At 52.8% G+C, this 20,946-nt stretch overlaps 8 protein-coding genes across 8 annotated transcripts; 4 read left to right on the top strand and 4 right to left on the bottom strand.

The window, feature by feature from the left end:
- Positions 1-182: 182 nt before the first annotated feature.
- QC762_103550 (uncharacterized protein) lies at positions 183-1,508 on the bottom strand (the record flags this gene model as incomplete). The annotated part of the gene is made up of 1 exon (XM_062884743.1): positions 183-1,508. One exon carries the CDS (start codon positions 1,506-1,508, stop codon positions 183-185), a length of 1,326 nt encoding a protein of 441 aa, XP_062747637.1.
- Positions 1,509-3,737: 2,229 nt separating this feature from the next.
- QC762_103570 (uncharacterized protein) lies at positions 3,738-5,285 on the bottom strand (the record flags this gene model as incomplete). The annotated part of the gene is made up of 1 exon (XM_062884744.1): positions 3,738-5,285. The coding sequence occupies one exon, from the start codon at positions 5,283-5,285 to the stop codon at positions 3,738-3,740; it is 1,548 nt and encodes a 515-aa protein (XP_062747638.1).
- Positions 5,286-7,020: 1,735 nt separating this feature from the next.
- QC762_103580 (uncharacterized protein) lies at positions 7,021-7,542 on the top strand (the record flags this gene model as incomplete). The annotated part of the gene is made up of 1 exon (XM_062884745.1): positions 7,021-7,542. The coding sequence occupies one exon, from the start codon at positions 7,021-7,023 to the stop codon at positions 7,540-7,542; it is 522 nt and encodes a 173-aa protein (XP_062747639.1).
- Positions 7,543-8,779: 1,237 nt separating this feature from the next.
- Positions 8,780-10,202, top strand: QC762_103590 (uncharacterized protein; the record flags this gene model as incomplete). Its single annotated transcript, XM_062884746.1, has 2 exons — positions 8,780-9,683; positions 9,739-10,202. Exons 1-2 carry the CDS (start codon positions 9,452-9,454, stop codon positions 10,200-10,202), a joined length of 696 nt encoding a protein of 231 aa, XP_062747640.1. The 5' UTR covers positions 8,780-9,451.
- A 1,198-nt stretch (positions 10,203-11,400) lies between these two features.
- TUB1_1 (alpha-tubulin) lies at positions 11,401-13,645 on the top strand (the record flags this gene model as incomplete). Its single annotated transcript, XM_062884747.1, has 5 exons — positions 11,401-11,412; positions 11,801-11,859; positions 11,919-12,226; positions 12,289-12,792; positions 12,849-13,645. The coding sequence occupies 5 exons, from the start codon at positions 11,401-11,403 to the stop codon at positions 13,328-13,330; spliced, it is 1,365 nt and encodes a 454-aa protein (XP_062747641.1). The 3' UTR covers positions 13,331-13,645.
- Positions 13,646-14,250: 605 nt separating this feature from the next.
- DEP1 (Transcriptional regulatory protein) lies at positions 14,251-19,943 on the top strand. The gene is made up of 4 exons (XM_062884749.1): positions 14,251-18,237; positions 18,294-18,363; positions 18,415-18,901; positions 18,963-19,943. Exons 1-4 carry the CDS (start codon positions 17,124-17,126, stop codon positions 19,365-19,367), a joined length of 2,076 nt encoding a protein of 691 aa, XP_062747642.1. The 5' UTR covers positions 14,251-17,123; the 3' UTR covers positions 19,368-19,943.
- On the bottom strand, positions 14,319-16,939 carry NOP12 (Nucleolar protein 12). The gene is made up of 3 exons (XM_062884748.1): positions 16,415-16,939; positions 16,288-16,351; positions 14,319-16,231 (listed from the first exon to the last, which is right to left on the bottom strand). Exons 1-3 carry the CDS (start codon positions 16,423-16,425, stop codon positions 14,507-14,509), a joined length of 1,800 nt encoding a protein of 599 aa, XP_062747643.1. The 5' UTR covers positions 16,426-16,939; the 3' UTR covers positions 14,319-14,506.
- QC762_103630 (uncharacterized protein) lies at positions 19,892-20,707 on the bottom strand. The gene is made up of 3 exons (XM_062884750.1): positions 20,443-20,707; positions 20,238-20,365; positions 19,892-20,157 (listed from the first exon to the last, which is right to left on the bottom strand). The coding sequence occupies exons 1-3, from the start codon at positions 20,448-20,450 to the stop codon at positions 20,072-20,074; spliced, it is 222 nt and encodes a 73-aa protein (XP_062747644.1). The 5' UTR covers positions 20,451-20,707; the 3' UTR covers positions 19,892-20,071.
- Between the last annotated feature and the right edge of the window lie 239 nt (positions 20,708-20,946).

The following is a 20,946-nucleotide window of genomic DNA, read 5'->3' on the forward strand; positions in this document are numbered from 1 at the left end:
GTCTGATTTCGACAATCTGACATTCCTATTTCCAGGGCCTGATTGTACCCCGTTCCGTAACGCAACAAAACAAAACAGCTTAACAAATGAGAAAGGAGATGTTCATAACCTGCTGTGATATCATTCCACCCCAATGGCCTCTCAAACGCCCATCTTGCACCGCATCATTTGAGCGGGAAGGATCAGAGTAACCCCTTTGCTCGATCGCACTCTTCAATGAAGCGGTATATGCCTTCGAGTCCTTCATAATCCCCTGAGTTGCTCGAACCAAGATCAAGTGGCGTGGCACTCTCATAGCCTTCTTCATAATCTTCCAGCGAGGACAAGTGCCAAGGGTTCTCTTCGATCTCCTTCACAAAGAATGCCTCTTCGATATCTGAAGACTCGGAATCGTGTGACCGAAGCGATCCCCCAGGGGAAGTTATTGTATTAGCACAGCTTCCACCTGGTGCAAAAGGGAACCGAAGCGCGACTGGCACCCCGGCACTGGCATCAAAGTCTGGGTCCTGCCCAATAACGCCCCGTTGGACACCGATGTCATCACACAAGCGTTCAACCGTTTGCGCGTCGACACCTGGGAATCGTATCCTCAGAACGTTGCCCTTTTCCAATGCGATTGGTAGGTCCCCCAGGTCAGCCACTTTCTTCAGATCAGTCATGACGGCGGCGAGATCCTTGAGGACACGCGCGAAGTCAACGGACAGAACGTCTAGAAAGCCTTCCTTATTGAGGGTGGTAGCGCCCTTGGCGGCAGCAGCTCCGAGGGGAAGAGCAGCACCGAGAGGGCTGAGAGCGGTGATCGTGGGACCAACCTGGAAGTCGATGAATGATCCAGGGGCATTTCGAGGGGTGTAACCCATGCGAGCACGCGCTGCCTCCTGAGTAGCACCTACAGCTCGATACCTCTTCTCGCCGTTGGGTCCAAGACCGTCGTATCTTGCCCGCTGACCAGAAAGCCAGAAAGCCCTCATGGCTTGGCTCACATTCTGAACCACCTGAGCCGGAGCCGCGGGAGTATGGCTGAAGAATCGCGCTCCTCCAGTTCGTCCACAACCAGGCATCGCATATCCTCCAGCTGTTCTTGGAAGAGCACCACCGGTGAGATTGGGGCGAAGAGTGGATGCAAATGGTGCCCGAGAGGTGAGCTGGGTTACAGCTCGGGAAGTGTTGGAGATGGGAAGCTTGGAACGATCAAAGCGGAAGCCACCGGCATTCGATTGACCGGCATTGCCGGTGCTGAGGTAACGACGAACGGCAGCGTTGAAGTTGGCAGTAGAATACCACTTTGATCCTCCGGCGCGCTTTTGCTGACGCAGAAAGGCCGCAGGGTGAATAGGCTGGCGCGGGTTGCTTCGAATGGCGATGGGTTGAAGTTCGGCAACAGTGGCTCGGGTGGCGGCGAGCTTGGAGCGGACGAGCTTGGCCACCATTTTGGAGGTGCTTGCGAGATTCTTTCGAAGTGCTCGCAGTGCGGCCGTAGCCAGCACGCCTCCGGCGGACGGAGACATGGTGGCTTGAAACAGTCGCTGAAGTTTCAGTGCCTGTTCGAGCAGAGAGGCCTCGTGGATGTTGAGGAAGCAAGAGGATGTTCAGAGGAGGCGGGTGCACCGCCTTACATACGTAGATCAGTTATCGATAAGCGTTTCGCCACGGCAGATGTGCCTTGCCAAGAATGATGGCAAGTGGGGTCAGGTGGAGCGCCAAGGTTCGTTGCTAGCGAATGGATCTGCAACTCCCGGGGAATGCACTTAACGAGAGCGTCTTCCGGACTATGCATCTATCGCACTGTACCGGATTATTTATGGGTCGCCAGCTGAAGCGGCCGTTCCCTTATCTTATCGAGCCCCCACAGCGATTGGTTTTTTAATAGCTCCAAAAATTTCCCCAAGCTCGCAAAGCTTTCCCTTCTCCCACAACACCACGCAGAGGAAAGCGCGCAGGTCGCACTTCCTCGGCTTCGACCTCCATTTGGCAAGGTAAGCTCATCTTCTCATCAATTCCTTCTGCACCAGAGACCGCTCCTATGATGATATCACAAATCATTGAACAATCCAACTCCGACCACGCCGTGGGGATAACCTTTCGACTGAGAGCACACGAATCGCAACAACTTGTCTGGAGCGGGTGTTTTTCGCGACAGGTGCTAACGTCCTTCCAGTGTCGATGGAGATTCAATTGCCGACCGATTCAACTTGAATCATCCCTCACCAACAACTTCGTCTTAAAAGGTTCGTCGACTTTTTCTTTCTTTAATCCTCCTGCCTTGGTGATGATAGAAAACCAATAGGAATTCCTCATTCTTAATAAACCATGTGGAATCACCGTTATATAAGTTTCAGCCTTGTCTGACTCTGGCACCACTTCTCGATTGTCTACTGCCTCTTGTTTCATCGCAGCGATGCTAACGTTCAATCGTGCAGGTATGCTCAAGCCCATTCTCTCTCCACATCCCAAGACACCATGACGAAGATTTGAACGAACGGGCGGACATAAACGAAGCCTCTCTGGCTCTCTTCATCAAAAGCGGGACTGTACATCCTGTGAGGGGGGTTGGAGAGAAATTCTTGTTGAGAACTCGTCACCTGATTGTGCCGTTGTCTTTTCGCTTGACAAACGCTTGCCAGGACATGAGCCGTTGACTAACATTGCCGTGTTCAGGTAATTCATTCTCCCTCTTCTTCTTGGCTGGCAACACTATCAATATGATGATGCGATATTCACACTGTTTGATCCGCCTTCGGGTTGGAAATGAACATATAAACAAAATCTGATTTAATGAGGTATGTTGGACCCTGACTCCTTGCCAGAGAGGTCATTCGCTAACATGATACAGCCTGAGACTTGATAACGAAACAACGACTTCGTTTACTGGACCAAGTTTTGGAATCCATGCTGACCAACTTTGGTGGTCAGGTAATATCGTAGCGTCACGAGCTCGCACCTTGACTGCAAAGATGTAAGCATCTTCTCTCGCTCTCCCCTTCACTGCTTTCTTCCCTGCCTTGCGGATGATACCCTTTCCTACCTGCATTTGACTCTGAGTTCATTCTGATGAGACAATTTTCACCTTGGAGAACTGATGAGGTTCTTCATGTGCTTTCATGACACCATTCCTTTTGCTGGACTGTGCTGACTGTCCTCTAGTGTTGTTAGTCTTTTGGTCGGATGAGGTTCGGGCTGGTGTAGATATATCATGGTGGCTTTTGCTGCTATCAATACAATGACTTTGTCACAACTTTCTGTTTACATGCTTCTGTCCGTGTGTTTTGTGATGTTGCCCATGTCTTGCAAGAGCTGTCTTGATCTTTGGGACGGTGGCTCTGCATGACGGGTCTGTTGTCTGTTTTGACGGTAGTAGGCCAAGACGTGTTGCTGTTCCACGCAATAGCTGTATGTATCTTACACCACACCGTGTTGAACCTGGAAGCTTTGCATCGGTCCGCCATGATCAACTGAGCTCAAGATGAACAGCACCATACATTGTCATGCTAGGTCCCAATGGTAAACCACTCTGTTGTCAATTTGTCTTGCTGATCAACAGCTGTCCCGCCGCCATATTTAGGATTAAAGGTTCTTGTCCTGTTCAGAGTTCTACTCTGTAATAGTGTCCTCCTCCTCCTCCGAGGAAAGAAGTCCGGTTGTTGCCATCATTTAATACCCAACCGCCCCAACTCTTGGTAATACTTCCTGCACTCCTCACATCTCATCTCTTCAGCCATGAGCAACAACTGAGCCCTCTAGATCTTCAGCTGCAACCTGGCATTCCACCCGACAATACACCTCACCAAATCCCAATCACCCCCATGCCCAACCCAATCCGTCACCACCACCCCAGTCGCCGCATCCCCCACCACCTTATCCCCCAAACTCCCCTTCCCTTCCACAGCATGGTTCCGACAAAGATACTCAACCATCCTCGGATTGACCTTTCCCGCAATACGATCCGGCCAAAGACTCGAATTGAAAAAGCTCGACGCTGACAAAAAGTTGATATAAAGCGGCATCTCCTCCCTCTGTGCCCTCAACTCCTCCACCCCACACGGCAACCTCAAGCACATCCTCGCCGACCTCTCCAGCTCCCGACAAGCATAGTCAATCTTGCTCTCAATCTGGTCCACCCTCCCAACCTCATAAAAATCCTGTATCCTGATCTTCCCCGAACCGCAAACCCCATCCGCCACATTATCCGGCCATACTGACCCATCAATCCCCCCCTCCTCCTCCCCCAGCTCCTCACAACAAAACCTCCTGACAAGCACCACCTTCCCCCTCGCCTCCCCCAGACTGGGTATCCTCCCCTTCGTATACCACCTATCACTCCCCAGATACCACTTTCTCAAAATCTTCCCAAACAACTGATCACCCCCCCTCCCCGTCCCCTCCCTTTTCAGTGACATCATCACCGTCTCCGTTGGCCTCTCCTCTAGAAAACAATAAACCTCCTCCAGCAACCCACTCAAATACCTCGCCCCGCTCAGCGCAACAGGAAAAGCAGCATGCACCAACGCCAGCTCCGGCCTCTCGGGCTGGTCGACATCCAAATTAGGGCAGTTGACCCTCACGTCCAAAAACCTAACCCCATTGTCCAGCTGCTCCGTCACGGTCACCGCCTGGCATCGCACGCTAGGCAAGGCCACATGACATGTAGCACTGTTGTGCGTGCCGGGTATGCTCAGCGAACTGAGCGGTATCTCATCCGGCAGTTTTGACATCCAGCTCGCAAGCTGCGCAGAGGAAAACAGGGCGAGGTAAGGCACATGAGGGAGGTAAATCGCGGTAATCTCCTTGGCCGTGGCATTGTTCTCACCGATAAAAACCAGCTCGATGGATTCTTCGGATAAGCCCGGTATTTCGCAGGTGTATCTGTTGGATGGGCAGGTTGTTTCTGAAAAGGTGAGACGGAGTTGCTCCCCTTGGTGGTGGCAGTCGTCTGACGGGGGGAAGACGGTCGTTGGGGATTCCGTAAAGGGCGCCAAGGGGACGGAGAGGGCCTGGCTGGCGGTTACGAGCCGGGGTTTTGGGTTGTGGTGGAAGGGGTTGTTGCATCCGGAGTTGTTGTTGGAAGAGGCGGGGGAGGAACGGCCTCCCCGGCCGGCGATCATGCGGGTGATGTTATTCAGCCCGAGGTTGCTCTCCTGGGGGAGGACGATGAAGGCGGGTGGTGGCTCGAGGCGCTCTACGAGCGTGAGCTCCAGGGGTGTGATGGTGAGGTTGCGGATGGTGATTGTTTCGGGGGGCATGGCTACTACCTGGCAGCGTCGGGGACGGGAGGTGTTGGAACCCATGGTGGGTGGTGGGAAAAACGGGGGGTATATATTTCAACGACGAAACGGGGATCAATGCGTTCCAAGTGTAGGGTTGGATGGGGGTGATAATAAATGAGTGGGAAATGTATGATAATTAGAGATGGGATATTATGCTCATGATTACGCAAAAGACGACAAGTTGCAGAATGTTGTTGCGAACTCCAAGAAAGTTGGTGTTCTTGGATATCAGATGGCGCCCAAAGCTCAAGCACAACCCCTTGGGGACGATCGCGACTGCTTTGCCCAACGGTTCGTCGAAGCTGATTGGGTGACCCGGTTCCAAGGCGGTGGCTTCCAGCTGATTGCAGATCTCGGATCGCACCGCTCCTTCCACGTTCAAACGTCGGCAAGGCTGAGGCGGAGGCTGAACGAGGCTTGTTTTGATTGAAATGAGGTTGGCCAGGAGCTTCAAAAGAACCCTAACATCATCAAAGCTCAAGTGGTTCAGGATTACATAAGCTAACCCCCATCTTTAGCACCATCTGCAACGACATCTCTTGATTTGGGAAGCACTGATGAAATTGACGGGACATTCATAGGATATACTCCATAGTTGTTTGAATCTTTGAGATATGATCAGTCTTGCTGGAACTATCTACCGTGAAGAATACTGTGGGTGACCAAACACACACCGCATTCAGAAAGGGAAGAAGATGTAAGACCCGTATCTGTACCACAACGAGCAACTTCATCGTTACGGCTTTTTCGAGGCCTCTTGATTAGTCTACGGCATACGGGCTATCAAGATAGCCCTAAACTCACCAAACATAGAGCATGTGCGTTTGGTGAGCTTTTCTAGCCGGTTTGCAGTGAATTGCGCTGTCAAGGAAGCACCGGAATCCACCACAATCAGTCGCTACTCCCCAAGAACATGAAGCTCTACGTACCGAGATCCAGACTCGGCCGACCGGGCAGAAACGGGGACAACCGGACCCGAGAGTGTTTTACCAGCTCCTATCCCGCGACCCTCCACCGGATATATGCGAGATACTGGCGATTCACAACTGCGTCCTCGCCCGACACGCACCGAGGCCATCGTTACAGCCGGACCACTCAAGCCCAAGCCCTGGAGCTCCGAAGGTCCTGTCCGTGAAATATAAACAGACTGCTACCCCTGAGATCGCAGACGGCACTGGTTGCCGAGTCTCGGATATGTTTGCTGGAGCCTCAGAATGCTACCCACCACACCGGGCGCCAGCAGTTTGGTCCTTCCGGCTCCTCTATCCGAAAAGCCCAGCGGGCTTGTCCCGTCAGCCTTGTTTATCATGCAGGAACAATTTGATGAAAAGAGCCCCACCCCGGGTCCGAACTGCAGTACTGCACCGATGGCCCGCGACAACGTCCCGGGTCAGCCCATACTGCAAAAGCACCCGTATTTAGGTGCAAATATCCCCAGCACCTGGTAAATGTTGTCCCAGCGCGGAGGTTGCGCGTTTGGAATCGGACGTCCGTCAGTTGGTAATTAAATCCAAGTCGGAGATAGCTGGGTAAATTTAGCCGCCAATATCAGACTCTCAGCGAGCAGCATCTCTGCCCACCGCAAAGCCCAAGTCCGGTTGAAACCAAGGGGAATAGCATCGTAACCACCAACAAAACCTGTGTATAAGTAGAAACGAGATGGCAAGCCAAAGGAACATCTTCAGCAAGCTCATCAGCCTTCATCAGCATCCTCTAGCATTCATCAGCAGACTCACCAGTCCTCACCACCGCCAACATGCGCTTCTCCGCTCTTGCCATCGCCGCCCTCGCCACCTCGGCGACGGCCTTTCCCACCTTGGGCTCAATCTTCTCCCGCCAGGCTGAAAAGGCCTGCATGACTGAGGCTGAAGCCAAGGAAATCGTCGACATCTATGTCCGCCTCATCTCCAACTACCAGCCTGAGGACTGCGAGAAGTACTGCGCTTCCGACTTTGTCGACCGCTCCGACAGCATCAACACCTTCATCTTCCGCCCTCTCGGCGAGCCCACCTTCGCGACCAAGGAGATCTTCATGGAGGCGCAACTCTCCAACCCTCCCTTCCCTGTTGTTGTCGACGTGGTCGACGCCGTCGCCTGCGAGGCCATTGCGCTCCGCTGGCACGCTACCTTCGGCGCCGCCAACCTGCCCAGCAGAGGTATCACCATCATCGGTACCACCAAGCGCGAGGGTCACTGGCAAATCAGGAGCCTCGACCTCGAGTTCAACAGCCTGATCTGGCTCCTCAACATGGGCGGCTCCTACGTGTGGGAGGGCTAAATGTTTTCGGTCGAAAATCCTGGTGATGCCAAGTTCTTACTTGATATTGGTTGGGTCTAGAGGGAAGACTGGTAAAAATGAGGGATCATATGGGGCAAATACGAGACCCGGTATGGTTTGGATAGAGTTGTAACGCATAACAGAAGACTGTGCTGTCAATAAAGAAAACCACTCAATCTGAGTCTCAAGAATGGTTCCCCGCGTCTATGCCTAGTTTTGTGTGACCATATGGCATAAGTCGAATAAACACAGCCCCAGGGTAAGATCTGTGCATGCAAGGTGTGATCGTGTATAACCATTGTTGCCCCAGATTCTGCCCAATGGAGCCGAGTACCAAAGGCCGTTCCAGAGTCAACGGCGTATCCGAGGAAGGATCTGGATTCATGATTTCGCTCCAAGTTTGAGACATCGTCGCAGGATGTCATGGGTGACGGCAGGTTTCGTGGGTGCTGAAATAAGTGCAGCGGTCTGGCAGGCGTCATTGCGTCTCGCAGGGCTGCAGGTTGAACAGCAGCATCCAGAGCAGCGGGACCCTGCAGCTGTCGAAAAGTTCGGACGAATCCGGGGACAAAATCGCCGTCGGCTGTGATCGCGTCACTCGGGGTTGACTCAACACTCTTCGTCATGTCCAAGACGACCGAGGCCAAGAGAGGGCTGGTGGTCAGCATTGTGCTCAATATCTCATTTATATGAGGATATTGTTTGGGCGCAGCGAATCGAAGTAGAAATTCTGGTGGGCTGAATGGGACATGTCCGACGACGCGGTACTACTGGTCGCCAGAAGTCGACCGATGGCTAGCAACGCCAATGCGCATGAGCGTTCTGTTTGGCCATGGTTTTCGGGCATGGCTGACGGCTGAAGGGTTGTCTCTTGTTCGTGTGGAAAAAGTGCAAAATCTGGATCACAAGTTGACGGCTGTTTTTGTGTCGTTGAAGAAAAGGGCCAAGGCAAGAAAAGATCATCGGCATTTCGTGAGCCGTAGTGTCAATAGAACGCCCATGAATCCCCAAAATGGAAGCTGTTGTCGCTGGTTTAAACGTGCGCGCCAAACCCTGATCCGCCAACGTCAACGAGAAGCTTATTCGCCATTTCCCCTGAAATCGACCACTAATGCCCCACATGCAAACAGGGTACAAGCCAGCCTGTTGGTTCTGCTCCAACGCCCTGTGGCTCCACCTCTTGTGAAGACTCACACGGCTGGCCATGCGATTCGCTGGAAATGGATGCCCCTGAGCTGGGGTTCTTCATTTTTTGCCGTGGCAACCTGACCCAGAGAATCAAGACTCCATTCCTGCCCGGTTTTCTTGCCATTCCAGCCGCTCATCGTGAGAACCTTTGTTTTGACGACGGTCCAAGTTCCAGCACGCCGAGATCTGGGCAGGGTGCCTCCCGGTAAATGGGATGAACGTGCAAAGCTTCCCGTGGTTCTAGAGGATCATGTGGATTCAGAGGCAGGCAGAAGCAAATTTGCCCGGTTTAAGCGGACCTGCAAAGGATTTGTGAGAGTTCTGGGTATGTTTCATTTAGCAGAAAGGCGCAGCACCCCCAGGCCGCCCCCCCGCCAGTCAGCCGTCCACCCACTCCTGCACCACTACTGCACAATATCTCTCTCGGCACCGTCACATTGGAAGCCTTCTTCCTCTCTTCTCTTCTTTTTTCTCTTCTCATCCACACTTGCGCCTCTTTCGACACCTCTTGCGTGTGTGCTACCTCTTGGTTTGCTAGTCGCGGCCGTTCACTCTTTCACCCACATATATTGTGTCCATCGCCAGCCTTCCGGCTCCTGTCGCTCTCTATCTCCACATTCTTTCCAGTCTCTCGTTCAGACACCCTTTTGCCTTTTCGCAGATCATTACTTAGGATACCTTGTAATATCTTCATAAACGACCCTCACCACAACCAGTCAAGATGCGTTACTCCGTTGTCACTCTTCTCGGCCTCGCCAGCGCTGCCCTGGCCCAGTGGGATCCCACTGATGGTTTCAACGTCGTCTCCAAGCCTTCCTTTGACGAGGTCATCCCCGCTGGCAAGGCTTACGATATCGCGTGGGCCCCGACTGAGGAGTTCCCTGAGGCCATCACCATCAAGCTCTATGGCGGAAAGGCCCGTAACAGCCTAGACGTCGTGGCCACCATCGCCTGTATGTGATCCTTGCGCCGCCCACTGCTTGTCCCTTGCTGACCATTTTTACGTAGCTGGTGTCGATAGTGCTGAAGGCAGTTACAGCTGGGACGTCCCCGCTGACTTGGGCTCTGCCGTTGTCTACGGTATCCGCATCGATTCGGAGACCAACAGCACCAGGTTCCAATGGGGCAACCCCTTCACCATCAAGGCGGGCAAGGTGACCCTCACTACCAGTGGAAGCACTGCTTCTGCTACCGAGTCCAGCGTCACCAGCACCAAGGCTAGCTCAACCACGTCCTCTGTTGAGACCAAGACCACCTTGACCACCACCTTCTCCGCCAACATCTCCTCCACCACCGCTCCCGCCGAGACCACCGTCACTTCCGTGATCGACGAGGAGGAGGTCACCACCACCACTGCCGCCGCCACTACTTCCTCCACTGCCATTCCTACCGGTGCCGGTGTTCGTGCCGTTGGTGGCGCCAGCTCTTTTGCCCTTCTCGGTGGCGTCGCCCTCGCCGTCCTTGCTTTCTAAGCGCACGGTCTAATTGCGGTTGCCGGAGTTTTTGCCAGTTTTTTGGTTTTTGGTTGTTCATGTTCGTGTATCTAATTGGCGAAAAAAACATAGGGGAGTTGAAGCATTGGATCTTATGGTAATGTTCCTAGCATCTGAGCGAGAATTCCTGGGGGGGAAATGTGTCTTTGGCTTGTTCTCCATCGAGGCTTCTTCACAAAAATGGATACCCTTATTAATCTCTCACCTTCTCGCCCTCGCTTTTTTGCACCTTGTGTTGCTTCACCTCATTGCCTGCTCAAATCGTGTTCGGTGGGCCGTTTCGAGTTGCCATTTTGGATACCTGCGTGATGCTTTCACCCGCGTTTCAGGTATCAAGGATATTCCCATCTATGATGGCTACCTGCTCCTGGGATCCTTGCTATTGACGGTATTGCAGACAGCGTGGAAATTGGCATTTAATACCATGATATCGACCATAAAGGGATCTCAACGACATCGATTCGGCTCTGCTTCTCTCTGACATGGTGCGTGGCGGGTGCCGAGCTCCGTTGTTGTCACTGCAGGTGATGCATGGCGCTATCTGTAGCGCTTGCTCGCATCTGGATTGCAGGTGTCATCGGAGACTTGAGAACGGCCAGCAGAGACATGACAGCGCACGGTGAGGTCGATGCAAGAGGTTCTGAGGCTCAACTCGGTCCCGTCTCTTGTTCAGAAGCCCGGGCCGTACCTCTCCGGTTCCTGCATGCGGATAGTCGTCCTTATCTTGAAGTCAATTGATTGATACCGAAACAAGCACGGTCCAAGAACCAGGGGCCAGCATCGCGGGAGCGGTGAGACGGCGAGCTCTGAGGGGGACCGAAGTGCGGGGCAAGCACCTCAGTTCGAACCACCCTCTGAGGTTGCTGCGACCTCACGACAGACCAACCGTTTGCTGCGCACGAAAGTTCCCGATACCTTCCTCATCCAAAGAGAGCTGCGACAGCTCAGTCTAGACCCACTTGACTTTCCCCTTCTCAGGGGACCGGCTGCATCCCGCCAGCCCACAAATCTCCACGTTGGGGCAAGCGGCGAGAACTTCCTCTACCACTTCCGCAAAATTCACCACCTGCCGACCTCCTCTTCCTGGATTGTTATTCTCCGCCGCGCTGAGCGCTCCGAAATCTGTTTTTCCTATTCTCCCCTTCCAGCACCTTTTTTTCGTCGTCAATCCGTCAAGATGAGAGGCGAGGTAAGAAAAACATGGACATTGTTGATTTTTGACTTTCTGGCCTGCATGATCTCGGCTCCGCGATTGCTTCAACCCGAGCGACCTGAACCCTGCCGTCTGCTCCTGTTGCGATGCGATATCGCGAAAGCGACTCTGCCAAATATCTCGACCTGCGATCAATTCTGGTGTTTTTGTGTTGCCTGGGCTATTTTGCGTCTCTCTGAGCTTCGTCTGGCAGTGAAATAAACAACATGCGGTATCCTGGTCGGCTTGGTGGTCTCTTAGATAGCAACGCGAAACCGAAGCTGTATTTCGGTGCCCGCCAGCTATGCTTGCGACCATAACCCAAGGGGCCCTGATAAATGTACGCAGCGGTGATGTATAGCCATGCTGACAACGTCGCCTACAGGTTCTCCATCTTCATCTGGGCCAGGCTGGTGCCCAGCTGGGTAACAGTGCTTGGGAGCTGTAAGTCCACACCGCCTTTGTATCCATCGCGATATCTCCAGCTAACATCGTCCCTCCAGGTACCTCCTTGAGCACGGCCTCGGACCTGATGGCCGCCCTGATCCCAATGCCACCATTGCTGAGGGTGGTTCCTTCGACACCTTCTTCACCGAGACCAGCAACGGCAAATACGTCCCCAGGTCTCTCTTCGTCGATCTCGACCCTTCCCCCATTGATGAGATCCGTACCGGCAACTACAGACAGCTCTTCCACCCCGAGACTTTGATCAGCGGCAAGGAAGATGCGGCCAACAACTATGCTCGTGGTCACTACACCATTGGCAAGGAGATGATCGACCCTGTCATCGATCGTATCCGCCGTGTTGTTGGTAAGGATGGCCCTGTACCGCTTCTTGTCCAAGACGCATCCTTCTAACCCAGCATCATACAGACAACTGCAGCTCCCTCCAAGGTTTCTTGATCTTCCACTCATTCGGTGGTGGTACCGGCTCTGGCTTCGGTGCTCTCCTCTTGGAGCGCCTCTCGACCGACTATGCCAAGAAGTGCAAGCTTGAGTTCACCGTTTACCCGGCCCCCCGTGTTTCGACTGCTGTCGTCGAACCCTACAACGCTGTTCTTAGCACCCACAGCACCATCGAGAACTCTGACTGCACCTTCTTGGTTGATAACGAGGCTGTGTATGACATCTGCCGCCGGAATCTGGACATTCCCCGGCCGAGTTACGAGCACCTGAACCGCCTGATCGCTCAGGTTGTCTCTTCCATCACCTCTTCCCTCCGCTTCGACGGTGCCCTCAACGTCGATTTGAACGAGTTCCAAACCAACTTGGTTCCCTACCCTCGTATTCACTACCCTCTTATCAGCTATGCTCCTGTCATTAGTGCTGCCAAGAGTGCTCATGAGAGCTTCAAGGTTTCTGACCTGACCTTCCAGTGTAAGTTTTGGCCCTTTGATCTGCTCAGAAGAGCTTTTGCTGACATGGTTCTCTAGGCTTCGAGCCCAACAACCAGATGGTCGTTTGCGATCCCCGCAAGGGCAAGTACATGGCCGTCGCCCTCCTCTACCGCGGTGACGTTGTCCACCGCGACTGCTCCGCTGCCGTTGCCCAGCTCAAGGCCAAGTCCTCCTTCAACCTGGTCGAGTGGTGCCCCACCGGTTTCAAGATCGGCATCAACTACCAGAAGCCCGTCGCCGTCCCCACAGCCTCTCCCTCGGACGGCGGTCTCGCTTCCGTCGACCGCTCCGTCTCCATGTTGTCCAACACCACGGCCATCGCTGAGGCTTGGTCCCGCCTGGACTACAAATTCGACTTGATGTACAGCAAGCGTGCCTTTGTGCACTGGTACGTTGGTGAGGGCATGGAGGAAGGCGAGTTCAGCGAGGCCCGTGAGGACTTGGCTGCGCTGGAGAAGGACTACGAGGAGGTTGCCCAGGACTCGGTTAATGACGAGGAGCTCGAGGCTGAGTACTAAGCGGGGTGGTGGCGACGGGAGGTAATGTGTTGCAAGTCGGTTTGTTTGGGAGCTGGCTGGATATGTTGTGTTCTGTCGAGATTTTATTTTTCTTTACTTGTGTTCGTGATGAGATATGGGACGTGATTATGAAATGGAAAGAGATGTTTATGCGAGTTGAATTGTTTTTAACTCCCTGATGCCCTTTGGTGTTTTGTATTTTCTGAGGTGGACAAAAAGAGACGATATAATCCCCCCTTTTTTACAGACATAAAAGCAAGCAAGTAACATGGACTGTGGAAGCAAAGTAAGCTGAAGGTTCAAGGGTGATTTTCTGCGTCGGTTTATAAGCCATTGCCACTATTTGTTTGTCAGGTGTGCTGTCTCTGTAGGTATTTATCTCTCTAGAGTCTATGCATAGGGGGTTGAACAGATGGTATGGTAGTGGGGGGAGGGTGTTATAATTGAAGTCGAATGTTTAGGGAACCTCGGAGATCTTAGTGGTCAGGGAAGCTTTGTTCCGTGTCTACTCGAATGTGGGTTGATGCTTCTTCTTGAGTACGATGTGCTGGGATATGTACTATGGGTGATATTACTTTTCTATTTAAAATGATTGTGGTTAATGTAGAAGGATGGTGGAATAGGATATGGAGATGGTTTGAGTAATGGCTGAGAAAGTTGGTCTATCTTGATGTTGTGAGAGATGGGTTGTGAGAGGGGGATTTGCAAGAACCAGAAAGAGTATTCCCGAGATAGATAATTGAAAATGAGTGGTGTAAGGGTTTGAACAACATTATCGTGATCATGGAGATGAGGGAACTGTGAATAAGCAAGGTGGGTTGTGAGTAAACTTGTACCATATGAGGGATAATGATATGGCGTGTACTGTATTTTAGCTCAACGGAAAGCCGTCAACACACTTTACTTATCACCAGGGTCCCGTTCAATAACTGACACTTTGACTGATTTAATTGAGTGCATCTGCACCTCGAATGAGCTTTTTCTACAGCAAGAAAATTCCAGCCAATGCATGTAGGACCTGTGGGACCATGTCCGCTTCCGAGCTGCTACTGCAAGGCATCAACCACCTCAGAACCTCAACCCTGACATACCACCTCCGCCGACCACCCTTCGTCTCTATCTTGGGCCACCACCCATTAAAACCTTCGCCTGTTAACTACGAAATTTGCCGCAGTTTTATTTCTTTGCGCCACCTTCCCTCCACTTGGCCGCTCTCGCAGCACCTCTGCCAGTCGGGCCACCTGGGCCCGTCTTCTTCTTGTACCCTCTCTTCTCACCATTTCTGGCACCCTTGAACTTCAGGTCTTTTGGCTTTCCGTCCTTGACACTTGCGCGTTTACCCTCAAATACAAAGTCTTCTGGTGGTCTAATGCCACTAGGTTGGCTTTGCGGAGCACCAGCTGACTCCCGATGAGGCCTGTCTTTCCTGTCCTTTCTCTTGTCCCCGCCAGTCAACTTGGCAGCACCGCCTCTACCAAGAAGCTTACCCGCTCTGCCAGCCAATGTCTTGTCTTCGGGTGTGATCTTGGGGACATAGCTGGAGCCCTTCCTGCCCTTGCGATCTCCCTTTGATGGGGGACCAGCCTTGCCGTGCTTCGCCTCCAAAGCCCTGGCCGTCTTGTGAAGAGCCTTGCATCTCGATACGCGGAGCTCGCGGGGGAGCATAGGGGGAAACTTCTTTCCTTCCAGCAAAATAGCCTTCTCGACGTCGTTTCCGTCATAGAACTGGACATAAGCAATGCCCTTGCCGACACGGGTGACGTTGTCTCTGACAACCCGGACGCTTTCGACCTTGCCGGCCTCCTTGCCAAAGACGCGCCACAGCCCCTCCTCGACATCCATAGGCTGCTTGGTCCTCTTCTTCTTCGTAGTCGTTTGGTTACCCTCGTCATCAACCTTGACGTTCAGTACAGTCTCATCGTCAACGAAACCGAGGTTGCCAACAAAAACGCAGCGCTTATGGTCGACGGGGGCTGGATGGGCGACACTGTCCACTCTGAGATGGCGGTCCAACACCACTGTGCCATTCAACTTCTGTACTGCAAGACGAACAGCCTGAGGGGTGCTGTAGACAGCATAGGCATTGGTGCACTTTGTTGTCGCCTCCATAACCTCCTTCTTGATGAACGCCGCACGCTTAGGGATAGCAGCAGTGGCAAAAGCTGTTGAGCGGAAGCGGATAGATTCCACCTTCTGGGGAGGGTCGGCTTTCGGATCCAAAATCGAGGCAAGGTGCTTTAAAAGAGTCTTCTTGGCTGTGCGCGAAGTGGTCGCCTCCAAGGAGACGTTGCTGAGGAATACGGTGCGGTTTGCCTTCTCAAGCTCTGAAGCTGCATCGTTGGCTGTCAGAGATTCATGCTTGGGAACCTCGGCGTCTGAGTCCAAGTCTGAGTCCTTGTCGCCAGTCTTCTCAGTCTTCTCAACGGCCGCAGCCTTCCCGTTCGCATCCTTGCGCCGTTTCCCAGATCGCTCCTCCTCGTCATCCTCCTGAAGACGCTCAAGGTATTTGGCCTCAAGATCTTCGTCATCATTCCGTTGTTTCCGCTTTCTCTTACGTCCATCCTCCTCCTCGGCCTTACTTTTTGCTGCTGCTGATTCCAAAACCTCTGCAGCCTCGGCCTCGTCATCCACGCTCATGCTATCGCTGGCATCATCTTCGTCTTCGTCATCTTCGTCGTTTTCGGAGTCGTTATCATCCTCTTCGCCAGACTCTTCGCTGGCTTCCATATCAACAAGATCTTCAAGGTCGGCACCATCCTCTAGTTCCGAGAGTTCTTCGTCATCCTCATCCTCGTCCTCCTCGTCCTCATCTTCTTCGTCCGACTCTTCAGGGGCGTCATCTGATTTTGGGGGTGGCAATTCAGAATACCGAGACTTCGGGGGCGCTTGAACTGGGCCAGCCTAGAATATGGTCAGCAACTGCTTCAACGAAGCGAAGGTATGTAATTGACACTAACACTGGTGGAAAACAAAGAGTCAAGGGCTGGGTCGACAGCCTTGGAAGGCGCTGAGAGAGATTTGCTGTAGACAACCAGGTTAGCAAACTTGACTCTTCAATTGCAGGTTCAATGGCCTGTTGCCCACCTTTTCGCCATGGTGTTGATGTGGTTGAGCTTCGAGCCCACAATGCGCAAGCGACAAAGATATCGATGTTGTCGAGAAAATAAAGCGCAAAGGGTATTAGAAAGCTACGATGAGCTTCTTTCTCGAAGTAGCGAGCGAACAAGTCTTGTTTCGGTGTTCAAGCAGCTTTCCTCCAAATTTTTGGGAGAAATCGACAAACGGCTTCTTGCTTGGACCCCCGGCGCAGAGCAAAAGTGGGGACCGCATCCAGGAAAATTCGCTTATCGGTGCTTATCGATACTGCCGCTCTACGCCGCCTCGTCATCCGCTGGAAATCGGGTAGGCGGGCAGGCAAAGGAAGCAGCGGGCCCCATCCGCCCATTTGTGTTCCCTCCCAGTGCTTCTGGGTGCCGCATTCCCAGCTTCTGGTCAATAGCCACCACCAAGCACCACACATCTGCCCACACAGCACACCACCGCCTATATTTTGCAATCTGAACACAGATACCTGCGTGCTCGCTTGCCCTGTATTCAGCGGCACTCTTTTTATATCCACATCTCGTTCCTTACCGCCTCTACTCATCGCGCAACCCCGTTCTGGCGTCGAGCTGCCCGCTCGTGAAGCCGCCAGTCAATTTTGCGCGGTCGTCTCCTTCCGGCCACCTACAACGCCGACCACCAACATCGCAACACCCCTCGGTTGCCTTTTATCAGAATCGCATGGTTTGCAATGGCCACCGGTGACACCGTTTTGCCTTTGGCAGTGTCGAGCCCTCCTCCACACCTGCTGGACAACAGCCCCAGCAACCTCTCGAGTCCTTTGAGCGAGGTCGAGGACAAGTACGGCGATCATGACGAGCCGGATCTTGAAATGAAAGATGACGAAAGCAATGCACAGAGCACACCCAAAAGAAACGGAGCTCATGGCGTACCGGAATCCGATCTCGCTTCAGAGCCAGACGAGGACAGCAAACTGTCCGAGGTGGACGTCAATGACTCCGAAGCAGAAACCGAAAGATTATTCGATACACCTCCCAAGAACGGCGCGACACGCGACATTGTGAACGCCGCCGATGGTGCGGGAACCCGACGATTCACCGATCGGCGCGAGCGGGTCTTTGAGCGAAGCCCCAGCAAGCTCCAACAGCAGCTCCAAGCCGACATAGACGCTGAAGATACTCCCACCGCGAACAATAGTTCCGAGGATGAGGAGGCAGCAGACGACGGCGACGTGTCAATGGCATCGAGTGATCGCGAGGACGAGCCCACAAAGAGACCATCACGACAGCTGCCACCACGGTCGCCTACACAAGCCAAAAAGAACCAAATAATCACATTTACCAAACAACCGGTATCACAAGCCAACAGCGATGATTCGAGCGAGTCTAAGAAACGAAAGCGATCCTCGGTTGTCGAGCTACCAGAAGCCGAGCAGCCTCCCAAGAAGCGAGCTGCCTCGATTGACCCCGCCGACCGCGAGTTCTCCGCCGGTGACGTCCCGATGGTTGACGATGATGTGCTATCCACGGCTCCGCAAAGCGGGGAACATACCGCCGAGGAGGATAACATTGAGGAACCGGTCGTCCCCGAGGGGGTCAAAAACACACCCGTGGAGTCTGTTGAAGAGGCCGTTGCGACGTCAACTAGAGGCAAAAAAGGGAAACGCAGTCCCGTAAAACGACGAAAGAGCAAAAGTCCTGAAGCTGGCACACCTTTGGAAGCTCCAGATGAACCACCCGAAGATGCCGACGTCCCCAGTGGTGTGCCGACGCCTCAGCCAGAGGATCGCACGGCCGACGAAATCGACGAAGAGGCCGAGGCAGCACACAGAAACGAAGAAGAGTGTAAGCACTCTGCACACTGGTTATGATAGGTTGACGAAACTAATGTTTGGTCGCAGTGGAGCGCAAAAAGGCAGCCTGGGAAGAGCTTGCCGCCATTGAGAAGCAATTCTCCAACTTTCGGGAGCGGTACGGTTTTCAAGGTCTCAATTGGATGGTGCTGTTTCTAACTTGTAACAGTCTATACCAGGAACGCTTAGACCAGCTTAACCGCGAGGAAGAGATGCTGCTGAGTGACACTCCTACACATCACGAACTCCTCGCAATGCTACAATGTCTCGAAGAGCGCCGAGCCGAAACAATACGGAAGAGCAACCTCGAATTGCAGTTCAAAATGTCTGTACTCAACCATCGAGCGGTCGCGGAGCGGGCACAAATCATGTCGCAGTTCTATCAGTCTGTGCGGGCCGAAAGAGAAAAGACAATTGAGGGTCTTGGCCAAGACTGGTACGACATTCAACAAGAAAGAAGACGGTTGACAAGTGTCATTCCGGAATACGGCCTGGGGTTCCCAGCAACAAAGGCCCAGGCCGTCAGACAAGCCGTGTCTTACACAAGAGAGGTGTCGATACTTTCTGGGTTTGCGAAACATGTCGGCTTTCCGGCTGCGCCCACGATATCAGGGGTTACAGAAGAACAGCTGGAGGACGATCTGGAAGCTATTGCAGTGAGTATGAGTAGGGTCTAGGATTATTAGAGGGCGGCTCAAACTGACGCATCTTTTCTAGAGCGCTCGTGAGCCGGTACCTAGACCGATCGCCAACCCTCCTCCGACATTCCCTCAGGACCTGACGGCAGGATTTGGGCCTTCGCTTGGCCTAGCAGGAGAGCAGTTTATTGAGCAAACACCTTGGCTCAACCCTCGGCACCCAGCACATCGACAACAGCAACCGCACCGACGAGAACAAAACCTACAGCACGTTTTTGCACCCGGGCCAGTGCAAGGATCAACACCCAAAAGTCACTCGCAACAGTCCGGTGGTCTCTTTTCTTCTAGTACCTCGAAAATACCGAACGGTGACTCGCCAGCACAGCTGCACAAAAACCACTCACCAAGCACTGTCGAAGCCATCAAAAGGACAAAACTCGGCCCTGAGCCATTCCGGCGCGACCCAGCGATACAGGCGTCCTAATCTTTTCTATGTTTTTTCTTTATACCGGTCTTACTTTTTTCCTCTCAAAGATTAGCGGATGTAGAGACCAGGCGGAGTTTTTGGAATTATCTTGGGCATATAATGCAGGGTTGTATGAAGTTTTGACATATGGGGCATGCTTTGATGTGCGGCGTTGAAAGGCAGAGGGGTTTTGGAAGAGGGTGGTTGACCATTGAGGGTGGTAACATACGCCACCTGCATGATATAGCGAGGAGAAATCAGGGGTAGCTGCTCGCGTGTCATGTTACTAGAGGAGGGATGTTGTATGATTTGAAAAGCTCTGTTGTCACACTTTTCTTGGTGCTAGCTCGCATCCAGCGGGCAGAGTTGGGTTACGACCAGCCTGCTATGCTGGCCTACTTTACTCTGTATGCACTATTTTTGGCAAATGCCAGGCGTCTTGGGAAGATTATACCAATGAGTTTCGGCACATGGTGTGCGAGGGGGTGTATATATTGGAACGTATAGGAAAGCGGTCGTGGTGTAATGCAAGTATGATGTCTTCTCCTTTCCAAAAAATAAACATGTTGTGGTATTGATTTGCCCAAAACGCCATCTTGATATTGCCCAACTTTCTTTCCCACAGGAGCCTCCCTATGATATACTCATACACTATGCACCATCCCCAAGTAGCAGCGTACCTAGCTGCGTCTCTTAACCCATGCTTTGCTGTTCTCGTCTGTTCATTTCTTCGCAGGTTGCACAGGCACATCAGGTACCTTGACGTCTTCGAAATCGTCTTGGCCGACCGCCATGAGGGTATATGTGTCTGTGAGGATTGAGGTGTCCTTGTTAGCACCTTCCGCTGGACCGAGGAATAACTCATGGAAGGGTAACATTGGTTCGTACATATACTAGCAGTGATTCCCACCAGGGCGAGACCGGTAAGGGCGTTCTTGAAGAGGTAGGGCCGGCGGGCGCGGACAAGAGCTGGCGATTGGGCCAGCTTCTTGTCGTAGTATGAGTTATGCCTAAGTCTGGAGTGTTGCAAGAAACATGTTAGCCACCTTACCTAGAGAACCAAGTACAAGGAGGAATTGTGAGCAATCTGTACCCTGACATGTTGACTAGGTATCTTGTCTGGCTGTTGCGATGTGATGCGATCGAGAGCTTGCCTTGCGCCGAGCAATGCCGAAGAATAAGTTACAGCCCACCCACGTAAGGAAATGGTATGATACGTCAGGTCAAAGACTGGCGGATGTTGCCGAGGGCAAGTGTGGGCTGATAAGCGCTTATCGGATACCCACCAATCAGCGCTGGAGATGCAGGTGTGAGACAAGGGTGCTGGTTCCTTTCACGTCACTGAGCTCTCTCGGTTCCTGGGGCGCGTCTCTTGTCTTTTGCGAACGAGCAAGGCTTCCACATCTTACCTAACGACCACCAAAATCAACACCATTGGGATATCACGGCAGAAAGGAAACTACCAGACCGGCCGCGAAAAGAGACTCCTTCGGAACGCTTGTAGCCATTGATGACGATGAAATTGATGGCTTTTGTGGCACTTGGTCCCTAACTTTCTCTCCGACTTGGCGCAGCACCCGCTACAGCTTTTTTTTAT

This window comes from Podospora pseudocomata (assembly GCF_035222375.1).
Source record: "Podospora pseudocomata strain CBS 415.72m chromosome 1 map unlocalized CBS415.72m_1, whole genome shotgun sequence".
NCBI lineage: Eukaryota > Fungi > Ascomycota > Sordariomycetes > Sordariales > Podosporaceae > Podospora > Podospora pseudocomata.